General features: G+C 39.9%; 1 protein-coding gene across 3 annotated transcripts in view; it reads left to right on the top strand.

Moving 5' to 3' along the window:
* The first annotated feature begins 361 nt into the window (after positions 1-361).
* kmt2bb (lysine (K)-specific methyltransferase 2Bb) overlaps positions 362-20,195 on the top strand; it is a 34,482-nt gene continuing 14,648 nt past the window's right edge. The window contains exons 1-19 of one of the 3 annotated variants that reach the window (XM_008432414.3): positions 363-733; positions 3,009-3,087; positions 3,196-4,541; positions 4,617-6,912; positions 6,998-7,179; positions 8,794-8,916; positions 9,009-9,195; positions 9,948-10,179; positions 10,265-10,332; positions 10,451-10,708; positions 10,810-10,916; positions 12,500-12,625; positions 14,135-14,248; positions 14,410-14,556; positions 14,654-14,746; positions 14,827-14,944; positions 15,056-15,169; positions 16,124-16,308; positions 16,495-16,596. In XM_008432414.3, coding sequence (XP_008430636.1) covers positions 425-733; positions 3,009-3,087; positions 3,196-4,541; positions 4,617-6,912; positions 6,998-7,179; positions 8,794-8,916; positions 9,009-9,195; positions 9,948-10,179; positions 10,265-10,332; positions 10,451-10,708; positions 10,810-10,916; positions 12,500-12,625; positions 14,135-14,248; positions 14,410-14,556; positions 14,654-14,746; positions 14,827-14,944; positions 15,056-15,169; positions 16,124-16,308; positions 16,495-16,596 — 6,186 coding nt within the window. In that variant the 5' untranslated portion in view covers positions 363-424. Of the gene's footprint in view, positions 734-3,008; positions 3,088-3,195; positions 6,913-6,997; positions 7,180-8,793; positions 8,917-9,008; positions 9,196-9,947; positions 10,180-10,264; positions 10,333-10,450; positions 10,709-10,809; positions 10,917-12,499; positions 12,626-14,134; positions 14,249-14,409; positions 14,557-14,653; positions 14,747-14,826; positions 14,945-15,055; positions 15,170-16,123; positions 16,309-16,494; positions 16,597-20,195 lie in introns of all 3 variants that reach the window. The other 2 variants (XM_081616955.1, XM_008432413.3) reach the window with 2 other exon arrangements.

Here is a 20,195-nt window from a genome sequence, read left to right as displayed (position 1 = left end):
AGTTATGTTTTAATCTTACAGAAAACACTTTGTGTTAAAAACAGCTTTATCGGGCATTTTCTCATTACTGTATCGTTATTTAATCATTTTAGTTTTATTGTATTAATTTCACAAGCTTTTAAAATCATTTATCACCACTGAAAAAGTAGGTTACATCTAAACCATAAAAAAATTAAAATTTTTAATGCTTCAGTATTTGATTTTAATGTATCGGTATTTTTAATTTCCATTGGAGCCAACAAAATTGTTCAATTTAGATAGATATTGTAAATGCCATCGATGCTCCACTAAGTAAAAAAAAAAAAAAAAAAAAAGAAACACTCAGTTTCCCTTGTTACATTGCGGCTCCCCCCTCCCATCTCGCGCCTTCCCTCTTGTCTCCCCCTCGAACTGCTAGCCGTCGGTGTGTGTTGTTGTTGAAGCAATGATGGCGGCGGCAGCGGGATGCGGATCAGCAACCGCGGCTGCCGTAGGAGGCCAAGGTGGAACTGCTACGGCCAGAGGTCGTTTCCCCGGTCGGCCTTGGTCTTCGCGCAGTCGTTTGCGCTCTGAGAAGCGATGGCAACTCGGGCGATCAAGCTCAGAAACTGATGATGTGACTAACGGAGGGCCAAGGCCCGCAAACCTGGCTCTTTCGTTAAACGAAGACCAGTCGCACTTGCGTCTACTCGGGATAGAGGCAAGCCACAAGATCCTCGGCCAGGCTGGATATAGCTCTAGTACAAGTGAAGAGGTAAGGTGCCGTACTCATTAAGGAAGTGGGTGATATATTCAAAATTGACGCATTTAGTGTGATCGGTCTATGCGCAAGAATGAGTGCTTTCCACCGCTGTATGACTGGTTAGTGCCATGGAGAAATGTCAACATCCCATTGGCAGGCTGGCTAGCGTTAACTTTAGCTTCAAGCTAAACGGTATCACCAGTGTTAGCCTAGTTGAGCTTTCCATTTGAACACTCCAAACACAAAATGTCATTTTAACTCTGACAGCAGATCTTTTTGAAGTCACATTAGCATGGGGCTCTGAGTTGATCTCCAAGAATAAAAAGTAAAGGTTAAAGATTGATAACCTTAATATTTTTTAAATGCAGAGTGGGCACTTGTAAACATGCGCCGCAGTTATTCTACGTATGGCCCTTTCGTTACAGGGCCATAATATCTGCTAGCCTGCTAATAGCCAACACAAAGAGCAGGAAGGCGAGCGCCTTCGTACTCTGCAGAGAGTAGCCGCTAACTATGTTTGCTATATGCTTTTCTAAAGTCTGCTTTAAATAAGACACGTCTTGTGTTTGGCAAAGTATAAAGTGCATATAAACAGTTACATAACATTTTATATTGTGGCTATAAAGCTCCTTAACTGTCACAAGGGAGTAAATCGTTTTGGGTTAGCTAGCTGTTAGCCAAGGTTAGCAAACAGGGCATGTTTAAATGAATCTACAGAAGTGTGCCAAAGACACTGCCACACATGTTGGTCACACACATTTAAGGGCTGAAACGCAACTAATAGTGAGTGATCCTTATTTATTAGATCTTCTTCAAGACCCAACTGCAGGTATAAAGAACATTGTAAGTGTTTGGAGGGAGTTGTTGATTACAGACTAGCGTTTCGTTGTAGCTTTTATAACATCAATGAAGGCGTGACCATCATTAACTAAAGCATGGGTTTTACTTAACGCAGAGTTCTGAGGTTGCATTGAATTGTAAAAACGATGTAGACCTTGACTATTATATTAATTTGAATTATTTCCCTGGTGGTCACTGATTATGTGGTATTTATTATTCATGGTATGAACTGCTTTTTAAAGTAATTTTTGTATGTACATGTATATTTACTAAATGCAAAGAAAAGATTGTGCAGTGATAGAAAATCACAGCTGCATTCATTAATGCACTGTTCCAGGCTGACTGTCTGCCGTGTTTATGTTTCACCATTCAAACTCCTAAAGGTTATTTTTTTCTCAATCATAGTTCCGTATTTTTCTTAAAACACATTCATAAATATGTAATGCCAACCTTATTGCCTTTAAATAAAATAAATATTTAACTGTAATAACCATACAATAGTTATGCTGTTGCATTCATAGAGAAACAGATCCTACTTCTGCAACTGTAGCGGTTATGGTCATAAATGTGCACAGCTGTGCTGAATCGAAATCTTTTTTTTTTAATCACCTTTTTTTCCTCCCTTTAATCGCATGTTTCATAGATTACATCAGAGTACTGTTTACAATACTAACAACGCTGTCTGCCACACATGCGAGAACATAGTTCTGCGGGTGCAAAACATCGAAAATGTTTCAGTCTAACTGATTGCATGGAGAGGTTTGACTCTCTCAGAATCTGTTATAATGGGTTTATCACGGGGACACTACCCAGACTACTTGACCTGAACAATTTTGTGCTTATTTTTGTTGTGGATACTAGGACTGCGTAATATCAGAAAAATATGTAATCTTTACTTTTTTAACCACTGAAAATATCCACGTTGCTTTCTATGAGGTATATAACAGGTGAGTTTATTAAGGGCACCAATACATTTAAAATTGAGTGAATTTGTAGTTTAGCTGCAAAGAAAACGAGATATAATCATAATCAACATCTAAACATAAAACATGTTTCAGTATTTGAATCTGGACAGTTTTGAGGATTATTTTCACTTTTTTTTATTTTTTTTACCTCCATTTTTGATTGTCTTAGTTTGACCTAGAACTGACGCACTAAGTTTCCCATCCACAAAGGAGCCCCAGAAAAAAGAAGATAAAAAGTTGAAACTGGTTTGGTGTATTGATTAAATCTACATTATGTGCATTTGTGTGAATGCGCAGACAAAATGCGAGCATTCCTTAAGGAAAATAACATCAGTGGTACTGAAAATGTTGATTTTAATGATCATAATTGTAGCTTTGTTGTTCCTTTGTAAAACTAAATTTGGTATTTGTTTAATTGTTGCCTGTGCCTCGTTGTTGAGTGTATATGTGCAATTAATCATTTTACTTTTTTTTTTATAAAGGGTGATGACTTCAAAGGATTTGAAGCTGACAAAAGAAATGCTGCAGAATCTGTGATGTCGCAAAAAAATTCTTCCAAAGGTAAACCGTTTTGAAATTTAAAACTGTACAGAAGAAATTAAGTATATGTGAGATCAATTGTTTTTCTACAATAAATATAATTTTACTTATTTATGTACTTTTTTGCAGTCAATGCTGTCAGCACAAAATCTAGGAGAAAAAGTGAGAAGCCACCACAAAAAGTGCCAGCAGTTGATGAGGCTGTCCCACCTGATCCTGTAAAAGAAGTGAAAGCTCCGGAGGAAATACACGACATATCTATTGAAACAAAACCAGCGAAGGATTTGAAGAAAACTCCAAAAGGAAAAAACACTATGGACCAAGGGTCAGCCAAGAGCAGAGCTTCAGCAGCAGCACCGAGGATTACAATAAAGTTGGTGGCCAAAAAGAAAGTGAAAACTATAAAGGAGCCCCAGAAAAAGGCAGATAAAAAGTTGAAATTGAAAGATGTGCAGGACCAGCCCGATGTTAAGGACATTCAGGGTGATCAGATTTTAAGCGCTCACATCAAGTTAAAAACCGAATCTTATGACGATGAGCTCAACACTGGGGACAAAGGAGTGCCGACCATACCTACGAGGAGGCGTGGGAGATCTGCTGTTAAGGTAGCAGAACCTGTAAGTCAGACTACTGCCAAAGTTGTGGTTGATGACCAAAAATCAAAAGAGAAGGAACTGACCAAGGTTAAGGACAGCGGATCTGTAGAGCAGAAACTGAACTCAAAAGACTTAAAGAAAAAGCAAGTAGCCCCACTGCAGGGTTCTGAGGTTAAAAAAGTGACTCGTAGAAGCACAAGAGTTGCTAACGAACTCTCTAATAACTTAACGGACAGTGTACCTGAAACAGAAAGTCTGACTAAACCCGCTGCTGTTCTGGATGAGCTCAAGTCAGAAGTTTCACAAAAGGCTGAGGCCAAACCAGTGGTGAGGAGAGAAGGTCGAAGGCAAAGCAAAAGGCTAAATAAAGATATTACAGTGCCAGAAAACCAAGGCTCATTAGCCACAGAATCTGAAAACTTACTTACACATGCCAGTGAAAATTTGCCTGTTAAAACTGAGGAAATGAGGGTCCCAAGCATAAAATTAATAAAGACCAGAAATCCTAAATATGATGCACAGGCCAGCGGGAAAGCTTCATCTCGAAAGAAAAAACGGAGAAAATATATTTGGACTTTAGCCTTAGTCAAAATTGGAAGTCAAACCCCACGGGCAGAAGATACCATCAAGGTACAAACAGAGACTGTGAGCCAAGTGGCTAAGACCCCACCTAGTGACACCGGTGTAAAGAAGATCACAAAGGGACGAGGTAGAAAATCAAAACAGGAATGTGCAGCCCCACTGGAAAGCATGCAAAATGTTGAAAAGGATCCCCAAAGCATGCCTGATTCGGAAACATCAAGTGTACAAGTGCAGCCTGAAGCAGATCCTACGCCTGAAACTCCCACTCAAGAAATCACTAAAGCAGATTGCGGGAAGGTACCACCTCTTCAGATTAAAAAGGTTTCATCTCCTGGCAAACATAAAAGCTCAAAGCCGTCTTTTCTGATTCAGCAGGTTAGCCCGGTGCCTGAAAACAAAGAGGAAAACCTGAAAGATCCACCAGAGGTGCAAGAGGATAAGTCTTCTCTACAGGACACAGAGACCACTCCTTCTAGAAGGCTAAGAAGAAGGACGTCAAGCCTCGAGTCTCCACAGAAGAATTCTGGCAGCAACAAACCTGCGACCACTCGGAAACGAAGGCTAAGGAAAAGTCCCCAAGAAGAAGAAAAGCCGCAAGTGGAAGCTGAAGTTCCCTCTCAGGTTTCTACTGAGGAGTCCGCTCCTCAAATTCTTCCAATAAACTCATGTCCTAATTTAGTCGAAGACCCACCACAGGTGACCAGTTTAAACTCCTCCGAAGTTCTTGAAAAGGAAAGTCCAAAGGCCGCCGACACTCCCTCACAAACAGCAGATGAAGTCTGCTCACAGTCATTGGAGAACAAATTAGAACCACAGATTGAAGAGGCCAAACCATTGCCTGTGCCTTCCAAACCCAGAAAACCTAGAAATAATAAACAAGCAAAGAAGAAGAAGTCTGTTAAAAAGCAGAAGGCTGAGAAGGCTGTTGTTTTGCCTGACACCACACCAGATGCAGTCCCTGACAAGGTTGACTTTATTAACATGGAGCCTATTCATATGGAAAGTGTTGAGCCTGTAGCTGAAGAGGTGAGCCAGGTAGTTGAGGAGAGAGCAGAACCAGAATCTGAGACCAAACAGGAGCCTGTTCTTGTAGAAGAAAAAGAAAAGGAGATACAACCAACGGTAAAAGAGGAACCAGACATGCAGTCTATAGACAGTCAGCAATTGGGAGAAGGTCAGCAATTGGGGGAAGATCAAAAATTGGGGGAAGGTCAAAAATTGGGGGAAGGTCAACAACTGGGGGATGGTCAGCAAATGGGGGAAGATCAGCAATTGGAGGAAAGCCAGATGTTGGGGGACAATGAGATGTTGGGGGAACATCAGCAGTTGTTGGACACTGAGAAGATTGTGGACAGTCAGCAGCCAGTGGTCACCTCAGATCAAACAGGTGAACTAATATCATCCAAGAAATCTTCCAGAAAGCTAAAAAAGAAACGCAAATCCTTAATTGGCCAACGCCAAAAGCACAGGCACAGAGGCAGAGATGGAAAGTTTGCCCCTCTTAAATCCCCTGAAGGTGAAAGTACTTTTGACACTGATGATGACCCTTCTCTGCTGCTGGCGGCTCCCGTCCCATCCCCAGGGTCTACACTCATCGGAGTACAGAAAAAGTACAAAAAGAAGCACACAAGCCTGCCTTTTGTTGGATCTAAGAAGTCCAAATCCCAGTCTAAAATCATTTCCCACCTGATTGAAATGGGAATGGAGAAAGATAACTTGAAGCAAGAAGAAGCAGACACTCCAGTGGACTCGGGACAGCCGGATGTTGTTAGTGTTCAGCCTTGCAAGTCAAAGTTTGTAAAAAACATCAAGCACTTCATTATGCCTGTTGTAAGTGCAAGATCCTCTCGAGTGATCAAGACCCCACAGAGGTTCATGGATGATGTTGGGATGTCCGTGTTGCCTCGAAGGCACTCTCCGAAGAAGGGTTTGCAGCTTGGCCTGAACATTCGTCCGGGGAAGAGGCGAGACGATGGGGCAGAAAGGCCGTTGTCTCCCATCTTTCCAATTGATGACGAGGATATTTTGAGTGAAGCTCAGCTGGATGTTGATCTGTTTTCAGCTCAGGACCTGGAGGACAGCATCGACTTGGCCGATAGCCTGTTTTTTGACTGTAAGAGTGAGAAAAATGAAAAGAAGAAGCCTTCCCTGAAGAACTCGAGCTTCAAGTGGAATCTCTCTGAAGATTCCTGCGAGGAGTTATATACACTGGATAAAGCCCCAGAGAGCAAAAGTGAGAATCTGTTTTTATCTCCCCCAGCGGATAAGCTCCCAGAACCATCGTCGGACCTCTTGGACGTTCTGAAAAAGAAGAGTCCACCCAAATTTACCAAGCAGGCGGCTCACCTGAAGATTTATCAGAGGCTGAAGAAGCCCGTTTTGGGACTTCCAAAAAGCAAAATCACACAAGAGCTCGAGCCTGTGAGTAAACCCGCTCTGCCTCCGGTTGATTTAGCCGAGGGACTCGACGACGAGGTCATGAGCATCAGTCTGAGACAGCGGGACACAGGCGCAGACAAGGAAAAGTCCAAGATCAAGATCGAAGACCTGGATAGTCCAGGAGTGGTGAGAAAGGTTTCCGTCAGTCTTCGGTCTCCTAATTCTGTTGCATTGAAGCCATGCACAGAAGGAGCATTGGCAGTGAAAGACACTGCCCTGCGGGACTCAAGTAAGACGATTACAATTAGACACGATTCTGATAAATATTTAAAATAAAGGCGTTTAATAGAGCACTTATGTTTTTGTTTTCACAGAAGCGCCGTCGTCGGTACAGAAGTCAGGCGCAGTCGAAGGCGTTCCTCTTGGGCACATAGAGAAGGGAGCGCCACAAAGGGCACGCCTCACTAGTGCAAATAAAAAAATGTTGAATCTTCTCAGGAAAGCAAAGGTTCAACTTATTAAAATCGACCAGCAGAAACAACTCAAGTCTTCTGGGGTAAGGTTAAAAATCACAAATAAAAGTTTTAGCATGAAAAATGTTTATTTGTGCATTTAATCAAAAATTACAATACAATGAAAAAGTTAATTTATTTCAGTAATTGAGCTTAAAAATTGAAACTCGTATAGATTTACTACGCTGATATATTTCAATTGTTTATTTATGTTAATTAGTTTTTTATGTGTAGAAGTTCAAAATTCACTGTCCTATTCAATGTAGAAATGTCTGAAATTTACTTTTGTCATTTTCCGTGTAAGGAAAAATCAAAAAAATTTCCATACAAAATTTTCCCTTTTTTTCCCCTACTGGACAAGTCTAATCACGCTTTAATAAGCACTGTGGTTTTGTCTCATTGTTCTGCTGTGTGTTCTTTTCTTTTACAAAGTATTACCTTGATTTCAAAGAAAAGCCACATGTTTTGTGTTTAGACAAGCTTAAATCAAGGTTGCTCTCTACTAGTTGTTTTTAATTTTGGTGTTAAATGCTCTTGTTGTTCCCAGGAAATCTTGAAACTTGAATTTGGAAAAGTATGGAATGGATTTTGTAATAAGAAATGTGTGAAAATTCTGATGATTACGGCTTACAGAAGATAAAAAGAAACAATTTTTAAAAAATTATAATGTTACATAAAATAAAGAAGGAATTTTAATTAGGCATATATAGTTTGTTAGCTGAGTGAAGCATTGAGTGCTCTTAAATTTCCAATTAGACCTTTGGACTTGAGGAAACGGTGGACTAATCCCAGCAGGTGACATGAGTTTGCAAATTATTATTGAGACAATTGTAGCCCATTGTCCTCTCTTCATACCGATTTTAGTGTTGCACTTATCTCTGTTGCGTGTGCCCCTTTATAAAACATTTTTTCGCTTAAATGTCCATCAGTATGCTTGACTGCAGCTCTGTTTACAACCAGCTTTTTTAACAATAACACTTTGCGACCTCCTGGTGGAGGATGCCAGTGACTGCCTGCTGGACAGCTGTCAAGTCGTCAGTCTTCACAATTCTTCTGTCTGCTGGCTACGCCATAACATTTTTGTTTTAAAATATAAATTATTGGCCATTATCTAAACAAAATGCTTAGCAATTGTCAAAAAATATCAGAACCAAAACCTTGAGTTACAATTTCTCAATTCCGGTCCTCAGGCTTCCCTGCCTTGCATGTTTTAGGTGTTTCCCTTTTGCCACACACCTGGGTTGAATTTTGTGGGTGATTAACAGCCTTCTGCAGTTCTTGATGGCTGCAGAAGAAGTCATGCTATCATTTGAATAAGCTGTTCTGGAATAGACATCTGAAACGCGCGGAGCAGGTGCACCTGAGGACTGGAACTGAGAAGCACAGAGTTACATCTTTCGCATTAAAATTCTAAATTTGAATTTGCCCTTGTAGGATTCAGATCTGTTTATTTCAGACTAATCCAGTTAATTCCAGTTTTGTTCAGTGATGGATCCTAGACCACACAGGTCTAGGATCGATTATTTGTACGATTATTTGAAAGTACAATTGCTTAATTCCATGTATTCCCACCTGTTGAAGACGCATATTGTATTCCTGATTAACAGAAGCAGATGTCTCGTTTGAGCCGATGTCTTGTTTCTTTATTTCTCTCGCAGCTGTTATCCGGTCCTGCTGGCTCCAGATCTCAAGAAATCGCTTTTAAAAGACAGAGGAGGAAGCAGAGGGCGCAAGTTCCTCGTACCGAGGTTCCTGTCAAGACCGAGCAAGTTCAAGGACAAGTGAGTCCTCGGGATCAATACGCCTGATGGGGACAAGCATCGATTCATCTTAAAAGTGTCTGGTTCTACCCACCCTGTTGTTTTCTTCTCAGCCGCAGCTCATCTCCCCACTGTGCCAGGAGTTTCGCCGAGCAGGAGGTCCGCGGATCAAGCACGTGTGTCGCGCCGCCTCCGTGGTACTGGGCCAGCCCCGAGCCATGGTCGCCGACGACATTCCCCGACTAAGTGCCTTGCCTCTGCATGAAAGATCTGGCATCTCCCCATCTGCTATCACTAAAGGTTGTCATGATGATGATCGTCAGCATTTTGTTTCATAGGATGCTGTCTTGATTCCTGTGAATGTAGTGTTGGAAATTTAGGAAATAATTTCTCCTTTTTAGTTATTTTAAATTGTATGACTGGGTTTAAAGTGACTAAAATAATAAGAGTGATTACTAATTTTATCAAAGTAGTGCATGTCCTTTTATAAAATAACCACCATTATTTTGTTTAATAAAATCAAGTATGTTCTTTTGATATGAACTGCAAAGAAACACACTTTAAAGAGCTGAATTATTAGTTCCCAGAAGGCTCTTTGGCATGCACAGTGGCTCTTAATAACAACGATCAAACATTGTATGAAGCTTAGCATTATTTGTACATGCAAATGAAACAAAAATATCAATTTTATTAGGTATTCTTGTATGTTTTTAATGGAGTATCTGCATATAATAGACCCTGATGGTACAAGGGTGGGAAAAACTTTGATTTACATCATATTCTTTTCTTTTTATCATTAGGGTACAGACATTGCACACTTTCCATTTTGACAAATATAAAACATTCAGATAATGAAAATGCAATAATTTTCTATTTTAGAAAAAAATTTATATATCTAACACATATTTTTAAACTTGGTAGCGTATATTCCGCCCTCCCCCAAGTGTTTCCTTTGGGTCGCTAAGCAAATAGGTTTAGGATAACAAAAGGCAATAAATATCTTTTTCGCTTGTGAAAGGTTATGACCTCTTGATTTGTTTCTCTTCCCGCAGATATTGGGTCTCCATCAGAGTCAGACAGCCCAAGCCTGGCGGATCCAAAGGCAATAAAGTCGAAAAAGCCGTCCAGTTTCGCAAAGAAGAAGGGGCTCGGGCCATTCGGGTACCGCTCTCGAAGGTGTGGCGTTTGCAAAGGCTGCAACCACGAAGACGACTGTGGGAAGTGCATCAACTGTCTTGACAAGCCTAAGTTTGGCGGCCCCAACACCAAGCGGCAGTGTTGTGTGTAAGTTTAGCATAAATGTGTGGCTGTTGGTTTATGGTGCAGCCTTCAGAAATAACTGTTTTCTTTTTCTTGCTTTTACCCCAAGGTATAAGAGGTGTGATCAGATTGAAGAGAGGAAAGCACGAAGACTCAGTGGCAGAGTGGCTCCTAAAAGTATTTTGCTGCTTTATTTTGCAAACCAAAATATGTTTTTCTTTTTTTTTTTTTTTTTTTACCATGCACTGTCCGTTGCTTGTTAATTTTGTTAATTTTGCTTTTCTGCTTGGGTAAGGTTCGTCTAAGCGGAGGCGGTCATCTCTCAGCGGGGGGTATTCAAGCAATGATGAAGGGAACGAGGGCGGCGGGGACTCGCCATCTGGTCCCAACACAGACGGCCACAGTCCGTCAGTAAGGAAGCAGCCAAAGCGTGTGGTGAAGCCTCGAGTCTATTTTGACCTGGTGGATTATGACTCTGATCTCGACGACAAAGCTTTATCTAGCTCTGCCTCACCAGCAAGGAGGAGGGGAGCTGGACCGCGCTTCAACCAAGGTAACCTGAGATTCCGCAAACCACCAACTTGTAATAACAGCAACAGTTGCTCTATATTGTAGTTTCTTCATTTTAATCGTAAGTTTTCTTCTGTTATAAAGACTTTGTCTCCCTGGATGGATTCTTCGAAGACTTTTCGGATGATGAAGTCAGACACCGTAAATCCAGTTCACATCGGGTACCGCAGGTTCGACGGAAACCTGAGAAGGTGAGCAATAAGAATCCAAACTCTCAGATCGTCTCTGGACTATAGTAGGTGGCTCTTTTGGATGCTTTATCCAGGTTAAGACTAGAACATTTGGTTTTGGAGGCTGAATCTAACTGCTAATGTGAGATGTTTAACCAAATGAGTCAATTTGGTCAAGTACAGTACAGACTTGGGGCGTGCAACGGCCAACGACTTAGTAAAGTGCGTTAAAGTAAGCAAATGTCATATTTTATCACACTGCTTACACATGAATATATAATAAAATATAGCGTATTTTTCGCATTGTAAGGCGCACCTTCAATGAATGCCCTATTTAAAATTTTTTTCATATATAAGGTGCACCGCATTATAAGGCGCATAGAATAGACGATACAGTTTGGGTTGCCAATTTGTTCCATACTCTATTATTACACATCCACATTTGTAAAGAAGTGGTCCCGAATACTTTATATAGTAGGCTGCCCCAGTCGTTGTTTCACTCACGGTGTTGGTGTTGCGATATTCTGCCCAACTGCTTTCTGGGTAAAACAGACCAACATGCTGCCGCGGCAGTCTCTCTCTCTCTTCCCCTGCCCCTCTGCCCCCCCTGGCTTTAAATGTATTATCAAACTTTATTAACAAATCAGCGTTCTGACAACTATCCCAGCGTGCACCGCGCGCTTCTTCTTCTACGGAGGAACATGAAGTCGGCGGCTGCTTACCGTAGTTGCTAGACCTGTTGTGGCTCAGTATTGGTCCATATATAAGGCGCACCGGATTATAAGGCGCACTGTCGGCTTTTGAGGAAATTGAAGGTTTTTAGGTGCGCCTTATAGTGTGGAAAATACGGTACATTTCTTTTGTACGTTTCCGCCACGCAAAAGTCTTAAATTTGAGTTGGTGAAACCTGCGGAAACCCTGCGACGATCATTTACACAGGAAATTGAGGTAAAAGGTTGTGTGTCACCAATGATCTTCCTGTCTGAAACGTACTGAGAACAGAACATTTCTGTCAGAGAAACTGCCTGATATGAAAGTGAAAGCAGTTTAACAAGCTAAACGCCATAGAGGTTTAAATAAGTGAATTGATCCTATTTGTCTAGTTACTGCATCTTTACATTGTCAGTAGATGTTTGGTGGCACGTCACCTCCTATGTCTACTTCCTGTTTGTTTTTGTGTATATACAACCCTCAAACAAATGTAGCTACACTTTTAATCTTCAAGATGGTAAAAAAAAAAACTACTTTGGTTTTGACCTTTGTGTCCAAAATTCTGAATTTACACTAAATGCAGTCTCCCAATCATCACCAACTGCACATTTGGTATTAACAGTTTTTGACCTGTGTGATAAAACCCTAATTGAGAAACTGTCCCTTTAAGGCTTAATTACAGCCTCAAAGGTCTTTGGCTCTCAATGGTTGCCACTGAACTTTGGATTTTTGATTCACTTTGTTAATACAATTGTTGCAGACAAAGCAGAAGTTACTGAATGTCTTCAACTCTAGTCATGTTTTTAAAAATGTTATTAAAGGCAAGTTTTATTTTTAAAAAGTAAAAGAGAAAACATGTTCAGGTCTTTGTTAATGTTGGCTTTCTCTCTCAGGCTCTTTCATCTCAGGCTCCCTTGGAGCAGACTCCTCCCAGTGTCCTGGCTGCCCTTGCTCACGGATTTGAACAGCGAGAAGTCGAGTCTTCTAAACCAAGTCACAAAATCAGAGTGGACTTTAAGGTTGAGACAAATTTCTTCTTGCAGTACAGTATACATTTTTTTTTTTTTAAGAATAAGCTTCTTATATTTGCTGCCTTTAAGCAGCTTCTATTCCACACAGGCTGTTGCAGAATGTAAATATACAGGTACATGTTAATTGATTGAAAAAAAAGTAAAATGCATATATAAATTGATTAAGCAGAAGGATCCATGTTAACCTTTTTATTTTTGTGAATTCTGAAGGCTAATTGAAAACCCTAAATTCAGTTTTGTTAGAGCAGAAATAATGTCTTGTGGAGGATATGAGCTCCCTGCTTGGTTGCAGCACTCAGCCAACTTGACAACATATAAATTGTCTGTAAAGGTTTGATCAGGTGAATTTGACATCTGATTGGTCATTAGCCTGGTCATTAACCAGGTGTTGGTGTTACTGCTGGTGGGAGCAGGTTCTAACTCCTGCTGGAAAATGAAAGCTGCATCTCCAGAAAGCTTGAATGGCTCTTAAAGTTCCTGGTAGGCTGCCATCCTGACTTTGGACTTGATGAAAGGCAGTGGACCGGTTCCAACAGATAATGTGGCTCCCTGAGTTATCACTGACTGGAAGCTTCACACTCGACCTCAAACAGATTTGATTGTCTTTCTCTCCGCTCAGGCTCTGGGACCTTGATTTCCAAATGAAATGTAAAACTTTCTTTCTTTTTAAAATTGGCCCACTGTTCCCAGTCTTCTTCAGCTTTGGTATAAAGCATGTTGAGCCATTCCTGCTTTAGGAATGGCTCAACATGTCCAGCAGGCCATAGCTTGCATCTCAAGTGCAGATGGACCTTATTTTGCTACCTTACTTTTTCCTCCCAATCAACTTTCTGTTGCTATAGAAACGTCTCTATAACAACTTCTTAGTCAACAGTTCTCCCCAAGATTATGTTGGCCATAACAAAGTTGTAGCATAGAATTTCTTTATTAAAAATATATTTTTTTGGGCTTTATGCAGCTCAGTCCTAGAGCAGGTGCACCACACACAGTCTAGAGTCCTCAGTTTGATTCCCGGCCTCAGACCATTTTCTGCATGTCTTCCCTTTCTCTGTATTCTTCAGCCACGGTTGAATGTAATGTAGCCAAAAATTATTTTAAAAATTACTCTTTTCTTTACACTTATGTAATATTTCAATTAGCTGAAAAACTGAATGAATGTGTATAGTATCCGTTTCAATTCCCAAATAAGATTAGTACATCACATTTTAGTGGCATTTTTATTTATTGAGATTCACCTATAAAATCCAGTGAGCAAGATAATGCTATTCGATTTATATCCAGTAGGGGTCAGTATTTGCTTTTAAATGACCAAATTATCGACTTCAGGACTTCTCCTGAAAACAAAATAGGAAGTATATTCTAGTCTGAAAGAAACAATTGAGCAAACAAATGCTTTAACTGGACTGTACCCTTAAGTAATATGTGTTCCTATTGGTCAGTGGCGAGTGCTGTACTAATAGCAACCGTAATTGTTTCTATTTATTGTCTCACCTTCAGGAGGACTGTACCTTGGAGAACGTCTGGAATATGGGCGGTTTAAGTATATTGACCTCTGCACCTGTCATGCCTCCCTACGTCTGCTTCCTTTGTGCCAGTAAAGGACAACATGAGGTGAGTGCTCAGTGCTTTCTGCTCTGTTTAAATTTGCAAAGGAGAAACTGTTGGCCTCTGTGCGCTGATAAACATATGTCAGCTGTGTTTTACATTGACATGCTCACAGTGTTGGCGAATTTTCCTTTGAAGGGGTTGTACTTTTTTTTTTATTTTTGCAGATGTTGTACTGCCAAGTATGCTGTGAACCCTTCCACCAGTTTTGCCTTGAACCCGCGGATCGCCCTTCGGAGGAGAATAAGGAAAATTGGTGCTGTAGGCGCTGCAAGTTCTGCCACGTGTGTGGAGGGAAGAACAAACTCTCCAAGGTACAGAGTGATGGAAATGCTTAATTAGCTGCTGAAATTCTAGTAAGACCATTTTCCCATTATGTGTCCTAATGTTTCCTTCACATTGTTTTCACAGCCTTTACTGGAGTGTGATCGATGCCAGAACTGTTATCATGCTTCCTGTTTGGGACCGAATTATCCCAAGCAAAACAAGAAGAGAAAGGCCTGGGTGTGTTTTAGGAAGCTTTGTTTTGAACACTTTTAGGTTATTTATTTATTCTTTCCAGCTAATATGATGTTTTCCTGTAGGTTTGTACAACTTGCATCCGATGCAAAAGCTGCGGTGTGACACCAGGAAAGACCTGGGATACTGACTGGAACCATGACAAGGGCCTCTGTCCAGACTGTTCAAACCTCTTCGACCAGGGTGAGCAGGGAGTTGAACTCTGCCAGCACCTTGATCGATTATTTCAGTCATAATCATTCATGTTGTTGGTTATGTGTCTTTTTTTGTTTGTTTGTTGTTTGTTTCTTTCAGGTAATTACTGTCCAATCTGCTTCAAGTGTTACGAAGACAACGACTACGATAGTCAGATGATGCAGTGCGGCTCCTGTAACCACTGGGTACACGCCAAGTGTGAGGATCTAACAGGTGATTTTTATTGGATGAAATCATATTTTAGTGTTTATAAACGATACTCCTTGTCACAGACTGTGCCTTGCCTCAAACTATATCATGTTTTTTTTAAAGCTATGACTTCAAACCTACTGTATTTTACTGGGATTTTGTATGACTGACTGAGAATAAAAGTGCTTGATTGTAAAAAAATATATATTTTCCTTGCAAAGGAAATTTTGAAACGGTGCCAATATTTTGTAGAACTACTTTGACTAGGCTATTTTAAAATGGCAGTAGGTTAAGAATAGGGCTGTAGTGATACAATAATCTCACGATATGATACAATGCACACTATTCTGCTCACAATACGATATATATTGCGATAGTCAGCAAACGATACAATTCAATACCCTTTTGCGATTTTCTGAAAGATTTTAGAGGGACAGAGTGATTTGGGTGACATTTTGTGACTGTTATAGAGTTGGACTGAATTAATTTAACTGAAAACTGATTAAAAGCACCAAATACACAATTCCTGGCTCTGGTTGGACATGGACACAGACTTAAAGTCGACAGCTGGACAAAATGAATCAAAGAAGTGGTGAGAAAATATGTTTCTTTTAATTGAAACAATACAAACTGTAGCTTACATGCATTTGTAAAGTGCACCAAGTACCCTGCTCTGAATAGTTTGGTACCTTTTTAACCTTGACACCTAACATCTGAAGGAATCACTCTAAGCCTGATGACCTAATCACTCTCCCGGCGAAGCAAGCAGTGAGTGAGCAAGGTGACAGTTGGATGTTATGATACTTGCGGATGAATATCGATTTTTTTTCTTGGAAAGAAAATATTGATATATATCGCAAAATCGATATTACACAGCTCTAGTTGAGAATGTTAAGAGCGGTTGTGAATTTACAGATACCATTGCAAGACACAGAGGATGTTTGAACTTGACCCTGATTTACTGGTCAACCCTTTCAGACGAGCTGTACGAGATCCTGTCCAGCCTTCCAGAAAGCGTGGTGTATTCCTGCCGACCGTGCAGCGTTACCCAGCCCAGCGCCTGGAGGGAGCTGCTGTACATTGAGCTCCGAGCCGGCGTGGAGAAGGTGTTGGCTTGCCTGCTCTCCTCTACTCTCACCCAGCACCTGGTCACATGCACTCAGGTAGTGGACCAAATTTTCCCTCCTTTATTAGTGAAACATGTGACAAATAAGGGCTTTTTAAAAAAAAATTTTTTAACTTGAGCTTAAAATATCTTTAAATTGTGCTAGACTGTTTCTGTTCTGAAAAAGGGGAGCTATACTTGGTAGATGGACAGAAAGGCCACTGAAACCTGTTTTCTGTTTCAGTGTGAAAAGTGGGTTGACCCTGACAGTGGAGTTGAAAACCAGCCGGCCTGTGACCTCAGAGCCGTCGGCAAAAAGTTTGACAAAGGCCTGTACACCACGCTGGTGAGTACAGAAGTCATTTTTTATGATTTTTTTTTTTAATGTCAACATTTAAGTCTGTTGAAATTCTTGGCAACTGTACGGCTGCTACCCAGAATATAAAGATCAGATGCTTTCGAAGGTGAAGGTTCTCTTCCTCAAAGTTCATCTGACTCTGACCTGTATCCATAACAATGACCTATAAAAGACATGACTATCATCTGCAGAATTGCAGAACTTATGAAAAAACTCTTCTGTATGTTAAAATATACTGACACAACCACGACTCTGTGGGATTTTCCACATGTCAGTGTTTTACTTTCGACTGTTTTTTTTTTTTTTTTTTTTTTTTTTTGTGGTTTAATTTTGCCATCATCACCTTAGGACTGCAAAGGTTTCTCGTGACAACTTGTCCAAACATCTTGGACTTCTGTTTTTCCTCAGAGCTTAAACCCTGAACACAATGAGTTCTGTCAAGTCAGAAGGTTTTTGGTGTTTTTTGCAATACATCTGGTACTTTTCGACGATGCAAAAGGTGGCATTCTCATGGGAACATCTGCAGCACATATTTTCTTCTCGTTGCCTGCAGCCTTAGGTTCTGCTTTTGCTCAAGTGGCTTTTCAAGTCATGGATGACCGTCACCCTTTCAGATCCTAAAAAAAAAAAGTTGCTGAGTACTTAGTTTTTTATATGTTGTGGTTTTTTTGAACGAACCATGGCACAGACTCTCCTTGAGAATTGCATGCTTGTGCATAATGTTTTATAAAATTTTCAGGGTGAATGAAGCTTTAGCTTCAGTGACATTTGTTGGGTTAAAAAGATTCTTTTCAAAGGCTGTAGGTGGTTGGGAGTACTAATGGTTCGGTGTCAATAAACACCGCTGAAATTCTGATCGGTCATATGACGAAGATTTCACATTGCTGGTTTTTTTTTTTCATTTATTTAAAATGAATCTACCTTTTTACGGTTAATTATGCTGATTGGTTTGATCGGTTTTTGCCAACTTCTAACATTTTTCCCATCTCCAGACGAAAGACACTTTTGTCTTATTCAGAACACTTTGTTTTAATTTAAAATCAGAAACAGTGTCACTCATGTTACAGCTGTATAAACATTTTGTGAAATGCATCATTATTGCTTGGAAATTAATCAGTTATCCATTTAACTCAAGCGTCAATGTTAGAATTTTTATTTATGGCAGCGATTATATTTTTCATCATTTCATTATACAAGGTGTCATGAAACATTTTGAAACTGGGCTCTTACTTCACGGGTACAGAGTATAACACGAAGGGCTACTTGTTTGATAAAGACATACATTTTCTTGGATCAGCCTTTATAACAATAATGTATATATATATATAATTACATGCGGTCTAATCACATTAATGTTAGGGACTACTGACAATAGTTATAAGTAATTTACCGTGGCATCTATGGTTAATTGCTATTATGTGACCAGAAGTTCTTAGGTCAGAGTTTTAAGTTTGATTCCCTTTTTTAGCTTTTCTGTGTGATTCTGAATTTCCCACAAGTGACTGACAGCATGGATTATTGCAGCTGCTGTACGCACTGAGATTTTCCTTTAAGTAAAAAAAGAAAATTTATTGTATATTTTTATTATTCAACCCTCTTTACTATTAACAAAATTGTGCAGAGACATCTGCTGGCTGACACCAGCAGATGTCGGAAAAAAAAAATAGTCAGACAGATTGGAAGGTATGCACAAAACTATCACTGCACCTGACCTGCAAGTGCACATCTCTCCAATGCGCACAAACTTAAACCACTAAAGCAGCAAACCCTTTTTTTTTTCTTTTTTTTTTTTTTTTACACAAACGATGCAAAATACAAATAAAGACATGAAAGCAAAGCCTACCCGTATGATCCACGAAAAGAGGGGTTCACCCCCCTGAACCCCCCAGGTTCAGGGGGTGTCAGACGTCCAAAAGAGGAGAAGGTGAAGTAACAATGTTTGCTTAATTTTTACTCTTTTGGGGAACGTTTCAACTAGATTGAATTGTTATAACCCACAGTCTTGGCGCAACGCTCAGGAAGAGCGGCAGATGTCAGCTAACGGGTGACTTGCTAACTCTCCGGTTTGGGAAACATCAAAGAAGCTCATAACCGGCGGGAGGTTCAAACTCTGCTCGTTAATTTTTAGAGTACAGAAAAAGCGCCAAGCCGCCAAATAAACAAAAGCAAACTGACCAATAAGATTTAAGCTTTGGTTGCCCACCCACACAGACTCAGATATGCGCTACGTACAAGAAGCTTTGAGACATGAGATCTTTTTTTCTCTCCACAATTTTATTAATTGTAAAGAGGATTCGAAAATTAAAATGTCAGAAATTATTCTTTTCTTTTTTTACTTCAAGGAAAATCCCAAGGTAGGCAGAGTGGGTGCAGCAGTACTGCAGGCGCTGCTGCCTTCCTGTAATATCCTGCAGGTGTCTGCACATATTCTGCACTTTAACCATAGAAAAGAGTTTGTTAAAGTTCAGCAGTTTTTAGATCCTCACATTCCTCTAACCTAATACAGACTCTCTGCTGCTGAGCTCATGGAAAACACTTCATAAGTTTTTTTTTTTTTTTTATATATATATATTTATGTACCCAATACATAAAAAATGTATTTAAAATTTTTTTTATAATTTGCTTTTTTCTAAAAAAATTCTGTATATAAACAAATGTTATTACTTCAATGTAAAAGCATTAAATTAAATAATTTCTTTGACAGTGCTCCCTTATAACAATGGCTATTTTGCTCTGCGTGCACCGCGTTGGTGACCCCTGCATTATACTGTAACAAACACGTTCATAATATCTCCTCTATTTAATGTCTGTCCAGCATAAATTCCAGTCTGTACGCACATTACGTGAAATTCACATAGTTAAGTTTTATGAGCAGAGGGGAAACTGCAAGGTAGCTTTATCCTGTCTGAAGGACAGACTGTTATTGTGGAAGTTTACCATCTCGATAGAGCCACAAATCGTGGTGTTTACTGTTTTGGCTGCCAAACCGAGAGTAATCAGATACTCTGATACAATGCTGCCCGTTCCAACAAATTTGACCAGCTGGTAACATGGTAAATGGCCGTTCAGCGGTATGTTTACTCACAAACGGCTGCTCTGCAACAAGTATCAGCTGGAAGACTGCGTTGCTCTTGTAGAATTTGTCTGCAAGTAGTGAAGCCTAAACATCTTCCAAAGACCAAAGTTGTTCCAAAGTTGTCTTTGGTTGTGTAAACATCCCTGCCTCTCTCTGCTGCCTGGTGGTAACATCTGCTGCAACACTTCTGAGATGATCCGTTTGAGTAATGATAAAAAAAAAAATTAAAAAAAATCACTTGTTTATATTTGTTTTATTCGTAATTTGATTTTCAGGTGACTGTCTACTACTATGACCAATAACTTGAACATCTTACCTGTAGTTTTTTTTTTTTTTTTTCATGTTGAACATAGAGGAGGAAGAAGAAGAAGAAGCACATTTAGCTGAGTCATATTACAAAAATTGGTTGTGTAAAACAAAAAAGTTTATTGAGTAAACATCATATGATGATCATTTACAATCATCATACAATTTATAATCATATGATTAGAAATGGCATCATAATCTCTGT

This window comes from Poecilia reticulata, chromosome 16 (genome assembly GCF_904066995.2).
Source record: "Poecilia reticulata chromosome 16, P_reticulata-male-v2, whole genome shotgun sequence".
Lineage (NCBI taxonomy): Eukaryota > Metazoa > Chordata > Actinopteri > Cyprinodontiformes > Poeciliidae > Poecilia > Poecilia reticulata.
The sequence above is the reverse complement of the archived record's forward strand: the minus strand, read 5'-3'. Positions and strand labels throughout refer to the sequence as shown.